This window comes from Ostrinia furnacalis, unplaced genomic scaffold (genome assembly GCF_004193835.3).
Source record: "Ostrinia furnacalis isolate ACB-3 unplaced genomic scaffold, ASM419383v2 OfSCF2856, whole genome shotgun sequence".
NCBI classification, from domain to species: domain Eukaryota; kingdom Metazoa; phylum Arthropoda; class Insecta; order Lepidoptera; family Crambidae; genus Ostrinia; species Ostrinia furnacalis.
The window spans coordinates 215,337-224,205 of record NW_021133095.1 but is presented as its reverse complement, the minus strand read 5'-3'; the positions used below and the strand labels follow the sequence as shown (position 1 = coordinate 224,205).

The following is an 8,869-nucleotide window of genomic DNA, read 5'->3' as shown; positions in this document are numbered from 1 at the left end:
TTACCTTTGTGTTGATGATACAACCACACCAGAGGTATTATCCCAAATTTAGGTCAATCTATATCTGTTTGAACGTCGTGACGTAACCGCATATGCTCTCTGAACTTGAAGCTCATTATTTAGTAGATAGTGTCACGTTTCAGATTCACAAGACGACAAACCGAGAACACATACTCACATTTAAGTAGGAGGTGAAACTAAATTATTACAATGCTTCACAAAATACAGCCATTTGATCCATCATCCCAACCTACATTAAGGCCCCAATTTCAGCCAAGGCTTTTCCCCGAATAATAAATGAAACGACTATATGCAAAACAAATTCTGTATACAGAACGGTCCTTAATCTTGAATTGTTATTTACCTTTGACCACAGTTTATTTCAATAAAGAATTGGAAGAGAGAATTCTTTGAAATGAATTCTGAATACGAGACCTTTTGCACGGAGACAAGGGCAACAAAGGTACAAGGTTTCAAACGTATTCAATTCACATTTTTGCGTACGAATATAGGTAAGAGTAAATGCAAATCGACGTTTTAGGTCGCTCGTAATTTTTGTCTAAAACAATGCGGCTTATCTTTTCGAACGTTACGTTATGGAACAAAAAATACCATTTTCATTACCTACTTCATACCCATTCGTTATACGGAGCGCGCTCATTTTATTAGATCTATATGGAAATTAAGTCCCAATACAAAGCTCCGTGATAAATTCATCGCTACGTTTGTTTATTCAAAACACGTTGATCTGCGATTTATCGACACGAATTTTGCGTAGCCTTATTAAAATTGGACACGAAACGTTTGACTGAAAACGTGTTGTCGACAAAATTTCCATCGGCGTTGATTGACGTTATTTTCAATCAATCATAAACTGCCATAATAGTCCAGTCATTACGTACATTCAAAAAAGAAAATGAATTTGCGCTTCTAATTTTTTAATATGTTGTAGGGGATACCTAGAAAAGCTTAACTTGAGATTGTCGACCAAACTTTCCTAGGAGCTTTCGCCGCCATGTTGAAAAAAGGGGTAAAATTTGTTTTTCGGCAATAACTCGGCTATCCGATGAGACTCGAAAATTTTTGTAGGACACTTTTTGTAGCTTTCTTTGTGCTCTACAATAACGCCCGAACCATTTTCAGCGTATCATGCATCGTTATCGAGATATCGATCGATAAAGTCAAAAATTTTGGACACAAATTATTTCGGAATAATTAAATAATTAACGTCAGATACGTACAACATAACTTCGAAGGAAAGGTTGCAATCATATTCGACGGTTATCCGACTGATATGACACTCGCTGGAACGAAAACTTCGGAAAGAGTACGACGTTCGAGAAAAAACCAATCGCCGGAGTTCACATTCGATGAGACAACTACTCCAAAAGTTAGCCAGGAGAAGTTTCTCACAAGGGATCAAAACAAGAACCAACTAATACAAATGCTTTGCCGTTACTTAAAAAAAAGTAATTAAAAAGTAATTAAAAGTAATTAAATTTTACTTTTTACTTTTTAATTAATTATTTAATTATTTCGGAATTTTTCATATTTATTAAGACCCAAAGAAAAAAAAAGAAAAAAACAAAAATTGTGTCCAAAATTTTTGACTTTATCGATCGATATCTCGATAACGATGCATGATACGCTAAAAATGGTTCGGGCGTTATTGTAGAGCACAAAGAAAGCTACAAAAAGTGTCCTACAAAAATTTTCGAATCTCATCGGATCGCCGAGTTATTGCCGAAAAACAAATTTTAAGCGTATTCCAAGATGGCGGCGAAAGCTCCTAGGAAAGCTTGGTCGACAATCTCAAGTTAAGCTTTTCTAGGTATCCCCTACAACATATTAAAAAATTAGAAGCGCAAATTCATTTTCTTTTATTTGCCTTTTTTTCGGACGAAATGACTGGACTATAACGCTAGCTCCTCTCTAACCAAGCAAAAAAATGCAATAGAAAAAATAAAACCCAGAACAAACAACATCCAAAAATATAACAGTTTTTATGATACTCGTAGGTGATTATGTTGAAGTACTAACACAAATAAGTGTAAAAGAAGCTGACGCAATAGTAGCGTCAAATATTGTGTTCTGGTTGGTTCTAGATCCGTGCTTTGAATGGGCAGGTTCTGCTCGAGCTGACGGACGCGGACTTGGAAGTGGGGTTGGGCATCACGCAGCCGATGCACCGCAAGAAGCTGAGGCTGGCGATCGAGGAGCGAAGGCGGCCGGATCTGGTCCGGAACCCGAGTATAGGGCAGCTGACACATGCCTGGGTGGCCGCGGAATGGCTGCCGGATTTGGGTCTATCACAGGTAAGTAACACGTGAAAAGCTGTGCCAAAGATCTCATCTGGTCAAACCCTTTTTAAAGAAACGCTCTATGTCACGCTAGACCATCTAACTTTTTGATGTTGAAGAATCGCCCCTTAACGTAAACGGCACCTGTTATCGTTCTGTAATAAAAAATTGTAAACTAGAGTTCCTTTTTTTTTTGTATAAAATTAAATACGCTTTCTCCGCTTTCTAAGGAAAATATGTGGTGGCTTATGAATTTTAATCTCTCTAAATGTGATGCATAAAATTTCCGCTGCAGATATTCTAAAATGACTTATTACATTTTCTCTATTTTGATTAGTATGCCGAGTCATTTTTGGCGAACTTAGTGGATGCTAGAATGCTGGACACCATTAGCAAAAAGGAGTTGGAGAAGTACCTCGGTGTGACGAGGAAGTTCCACCAGGCGTCGATAGTCCACGGCATACACCTGCTTAGGATAATGAAGTACGATAGACAGGTAAGTGAAATAAAAATAGATGTTTTCTTTGCTGAAAAGATTTTGAAGTGTTGTAATGGATTCTAATGGAAAGTGGATTTTTTTTAAATAAAACTTCATTGAAGAAAGTCTGCTCTTCATTGAAGAAATCGAGACTTTTTATGACTAAAGTGGTAGTGCACGTGCGAACAAAAGACGGGTAAAACTTTAGCTCACTATTAATAAAACAAAGTCCGATGTCATTATTCTCTAGTTAGCAGAGAATGATACAGCAAATGAGCGATTATTCGCAGACGTTCCACGTTCACATCGGGACCGTAACTTGGTCCATTAATCATCTCAGCAGGAGGTCAAAATTCCTGCTCGACACTTAGCGTATTCAACCCGGAACGCCTCGTTTGTCATCAATTGCTTGTTTTCAACATTGTTGAACATAATATGCCTATGTTTATGTTTAGATACGACAAGTTGGTTTACCAGAAACTTTTGCACGTGGCTATAGCTCACATACTGACTATTGACATACCATAAGTATAAAATATACACCTACTAGAGTATCCCTTAGTAAATTGTATACTTTCCTAGATTAAAATATCTGCTATAGCGACCGACAACAGCCAAACGGTCCCAGATTCGAGGAACACTAGAACAAAAACGTACAATAACATTGAAACTGTTTTATTAACATCCATATAATTTTAGTTAACATTCAAAACGAACTTTGTTTTCCCCAACATTACACATCCCGGGAACATTCGGGGACATTAACCGCCCGTTGCTCGAAATCCGCATTACCTAATTGAATTCTAAAATCTTTTTCGCAAAGTACCCATGTTGTTGCTGATTTTATTTATATTTGTTTGGTTTCTTCCCAATCTGTTTAACGTTATCGGAAAATGAGGGGAAAATAAGGAAAAAAAGTACGTAATACATGTTCGTTTGTCGATAGGCTTTGGCTGTGAGACGGCATCAGTGCGAGAACGTGGACGCAGATCCGCTTGTGTGGACCAACCAGAGGTTTATGCGGTGGGCGCACAATATTGATTTAGGTGAATTTGCTGAAAATCTAAAAGGTGAGTGATGCTACAGAAGTGACTGAATTTCTAGCCGTGCTACTTTTCGGCACTAACCCATGTTACTGTCCCGAAGTAGTGCCTACTAGTACTGAAATTTTTAAAGCCTAATTGCTGAAAATAAATAACTTTTTAGTTACGCTATTGTTGTTGAATTTACTTAAACATTGTATTTTATCCAACAGACAGTGGAGTGCACGGTGGTTTGGTGGTTCTCGAACCATCGTTCACAGGGGAGACCATGGCAACAGCTTTAGGCATTCCACCCTCTAAGAGCATAATTCGGAGACATTTGGTCGCTGAATTCGATGCCCTCATCATTCCAGCCAGGTAATATTTGATAAGATTCTACGATTTTAGTTCATGAGGGAAAGTTAATATTTGATTACGATAGATCTACAAAAGATATTAACCACACATGAACAAATTCATAAACTACAAAATTTTAGCGGCATTGGAACACATTTTGAACATGAACAAATATTATGTTTCCCTTTTTACCTTTTACCCATCCTTTTTAAATCAGATGACCTGAACTTTCTTGATCCATAACGTACATTTATTTGGTGACAAAGCACTGCCTACTGTGATAACTATTTTACAACAACCCATTGCCTACTAACGATCAAATTGATTGTAATCACTTAATGAGCCCAGATATTGGAAGGCATAGCACTGCATGTTTAGTTGTCACCAAAAGTCACGCCCCGGTAGGTGAGCAACCTGTAGTTGATTATAATGTGAGGTGCAATCCTGCAGGTATACGATATTTTGCCAGGTGGAAGAACTGCAAGTGGAGGCTGCCCGAGCATCCATGTTGTCCACAAAACAAAGATAAACCCACAAAAATTAAAAAACTTTCATTCAAAAAGTAACTAGCTTCGACGCCCAGTTTCGTCAACCTGTATCTATGTAAAATTTCCTGTATCAAAATGTTTGTAAATTGCTATTTTTACACAAAAATAATTTCCTTTGCTAAAAGACTTTTTAGGGATCTTCCGTCAAAACTCGCTCGTTTGTGAAACTTTTTGATCGAAAACTTTACGAGCGGTGAAGACTGATAAGTTATTGTAGGAGTCGTGGTTTGTAAGTAAAAGTAACTCGAAAAGTTGTAGCGATCGGAAACATTCACAATATTCTTTTGTGTCCTTCGCCTTCGTCAATGTTAGATTCAATGTTCTACATTGTAACCCCCTAGAATTTCCAACTTGCCGTAGAATAGATTTGTCATATCAATGTTTATTCGAGATTGATCGAATTGGTAAATTTAGTCAATGTATACAACTTAGTTGATATCTACGTTAAGCATAAAATGCTTCGTGTTAATATAGGGGGTGAATCATATCCCATTTACTCATTAATAAAATGGATTTGTTTGAATTTGTCAAGAATTTTTAAGAAAATTATTATTCTAATCAAAGATTTTAAATCATTACATGGAAATACCCTTAGATATAAAAACAGAACCATTTACAATAGCTTTAGGGGTTATAACAATAATAGCATTTACCGATATTGTAAGATATGAATATGTTTTTGACTTGTATACATTCATATTGTAAAGTTGACGACATTGTATATTAGGCTCATCTGTCACGATATCGATTGACATATAAATGTGAATAAATCCTGATAAAAAGACAAAGCCCAAGGGACATCGAGTCAGTTTCTTTTATTATCCATCACCCTATACTTGGCGATCCTTGCATCGAGACAGAACGGTAACGATCATTTTATCGATACATCATGTTTGCCTCTGTCATCATCATTAGATCGCACTTTAACCAGGCTCTGTCCACTCTTTTTCTCCTTCCATAAAATTGGTTTTTGTTTTTTTGAAAATATTTTCGACCACATAGACATTGTGCTTGTCTGATTTGGTTTCAACATTTTGAGTATTATAATTAAATTTATTTTTATTACTACTTACAGAGAAGAGTACTTGTGTACCTGTAAAAATATTTCAGGAAAATAAACCCATTTGAGTTGGTACTTTTCTTTGTTTGTCCAGTAAATGTTTGGCCACAATATTTTTATTTGTCAGTTTAATCATTGTTCCTACACAATCAGCATGATTCGTATTGTATCCAGCAAAGTGCATCATGCTTTTGATGTCTACGCAAAAACTTATACATTCTTAATTCACTTTTTATCTGTCTCTCTGCAGCTTACATTAAGAAGACATCGTCAATGTGTCAAATATCATAAAATAGATGTTTGTAAATATGAATATCAATGTTATAAATAAATAATACAATAAATTCAAAATTATTATTAAAAGTTGCATGAGAGCTTTTTGTGTTAGCAGATGATAAAATTAGTGCAAATTTGAGATCCTCGAATTTGTTAAATATGTGTGAACTAGCAAACAGCGCTCTGCCTGGCTTTCGTCGATCAATATAATCTCAAATTTGTACGTTTTCGTGTTTGATGAAATGTTAACTTAGTTTATGAACTTTCAGGAATATGTTCGGCCATCAAATCCGAATGTTGGGTAGACCATTTTCGAGATCTGTTGCCACTGGTTTACCGGGTATTGATCTCAGTGGAGATTCTAGAAGACATAGCTTAAGGGTAAGATTATATAACATTCACGTTTATGATTTCTGTATTTCATTAATTGATTTTAAACATTACGTATTTTCTTTTAGGGATCAATAACGCGAGCTCTTGGAGTTCTGAAGCCAAAACACGATCGCACCTCACCCTCCAGTTCAAGCGAGAGTTCCAGCGTCCTCAGCCTCACAAACCAGCCATACCAGATGTCGTACTCTCCCCCCATCGCAGTGAGAACTCTGTCGCAATTGAGCATGACGTATGCGCCGCCTCCAACGCTGCAAGAATATGAGCCGATATACACACCGCTAAGTTTGTACTCGCAGTCTAGTGTGTCAACGAGGGATAGTCTGCAGCGGCTGAATGACATAAAGGAGAACGTCAGCATCACGCACAGGTGAGTTCTAACTTCTATTGTCTGGGATATGACTGAGGTTCCAACCCTAGCGTAGAATGAACAGCAGTTTAACGTACTCTCCAAAGCACAGAATCTTCCAGCTTGCAAAGTCTTAACACACAAAGTGATTTTAAACACGGGCACGCACTGTGGGGCACTGTGTATTCAAACCAAACCTTTCGAGTCAATCAGTTATCCGTGGACCAAGGAGGCAATAGAAGTAATGCGTAATGGTGTTGACCATAATGTAGCCCTCCCATCAAACCTTTGCAATGCCTTAACTAGGTAACTAAGTAATAAGCACACATTAGTGATAAGACCTTTAATGTACACTTAGTTTGCAAATAAACAATTTGAATTTGAATTTGAATTTGACCTTTTTTGCGTTGCAATATCTTCATGCTATTGTTATTGAAATCCATGGGGGGTAAGACAGGCAATGTGCAAAATTAAAAAAGTATGTCAACAATAGTAATCATTTTATGGACGCCATAATGGCGTAGTCGCAATTTTTATTATTTGATAAAGCATTCATTATGTAATTTCAGAAGCCTACTTAAGCGTTTACCAAGAAAATCTTACAAGAATGCTCGCTTTATATTTCATTTTCTTCCCTAATTCCCGAGAAATATTAGAATCAATCATTCGATGTTATTTAGGAGAAATTCTCGGAAATATCTCGATGAGTTTAAAGTTTCGAAAAGAGATTCATTTTCATTTATTTACAGTTTAGTCTTTGTTGAGTCTTTGAGTAGCAAATTATGTTTGTATTCGATTACAAATTTACCTAAAAAAATTTTAATCGATTAACTATTTACATAATTATTATATTTTTGTAAAGGTACGGACAGAAAGCTGACCACGCGCACAGGGTAAGTTCGCCGCTACCTGCAAAGTCTGTGGACGACTCTGCTGTCAGACAGAAGCGGCATAGGCGAGTGAAGAGCATTGGCGACATCAATGCTTGCACCAAGACCTCTGTGTAGGCAGGCCCTTACAGTGTAACGAAACGGTTCGCGCCAAATTACGTAGTTAAGAATAATCATGAGGATTTTACGGAAAAGAAATACATTTTTCATAATTTCAGATATCAACAGTTTTAATTAAGTAGGTAGTATCTACTTATAGTTTATGGGTCCTGTGGCTGAAATGATCACGATGATGATGTTGAACTTTGTCATTTTCAGCTTGGTATTTGTTAAATCATTCAGTTGACTTCAACTTAATTTTACCAAACATAAATACGAGTATTCCTAAAATCACATTATTATTCAATATTCACATCATATTTATACATAGTGAATTATAGTTTAATCATAGTAATAACTTTGGGGTTTGCGGAATTTGGCGTGAATTGTATGAATCGATGTTTGCAGCACGCTAAATATAAATTTTAGAAGAATTCTGAATGTATAACTTGTACCTACTGTTGTAATATTTTTGTAACGTAACGATGTACCAAAAAGATAGTCATAGAAAATGTACTTGAGAAAATGCGTGTTGCAGATTCCTTAGTATTAAAATGAGTAAACGCCCTACATTTATGAAATAAACTTCGAGTAAAGTAACAATACATAACTGTACAAATGCATATCACATTCCAAATCAAATATCTGTATCATCATTATAGACTGATTTATAATAATATGTTTTATCTAAAGTTTTCGATTACGACAAACCAGTGTTCCATTTTATATTTAGTCATTAATGTATAACTTTTTAGGAATTCTTAGATAAGTTCCACACGCGAAACCTATTTGATGTTTTATCACGCTGTAATGTAGCCACCTCTGTGATAAAGAATAATTTCACGCAGTCAATAACCTACATAACCCGAGCTTGATTTATGTATGTAATAACAAATATTAGTCAATTTATTAAATTTTTTTAACAAACATTCCCATCGAGCTTGAATAAAATATTCACGAATTTTTGGATTCCAATTTTTATTTGTACGCGTTCCTTTTTTATGAAACTGTTTGTATTTTACATTTTATTTACGTTTGTTATTTTGTTGTATAATTTAGCCAAAGTTTATTTTTGTGATATATTAAGTTACCGATTATAT

The 8,869-nt window shown here is 35.8% G+C and overlaps 1 protein-coding gene across 1 annotated transcript; it reads left to right on the top strand.

Annotated features, from left to right (window-relative positions):
• Positions 1–2,105: 2,105 nt before the first annotated feature.
• LOC114356675 (kazrin-like) lies at positions 2,106–8,355 on the top strand (the record flags this gene model as incomplete). Its single annotated transcript, XM_028309979.1, has 7 exons — positions 2,106–2,315; positions 2,638–2,796; positions 3,725–3,848; positions 4,034–4,178; positions 6,311–6,422; positions 6,500–6,801; positions 7,643–8,355. Coding segments are annotated over 7 exons (1,197 nt in total), but the record flags the coding sequence as incomplete, so codon positions are not given.
• Positions 8,356–8,869: the final 514 nt, after the last annotated feature.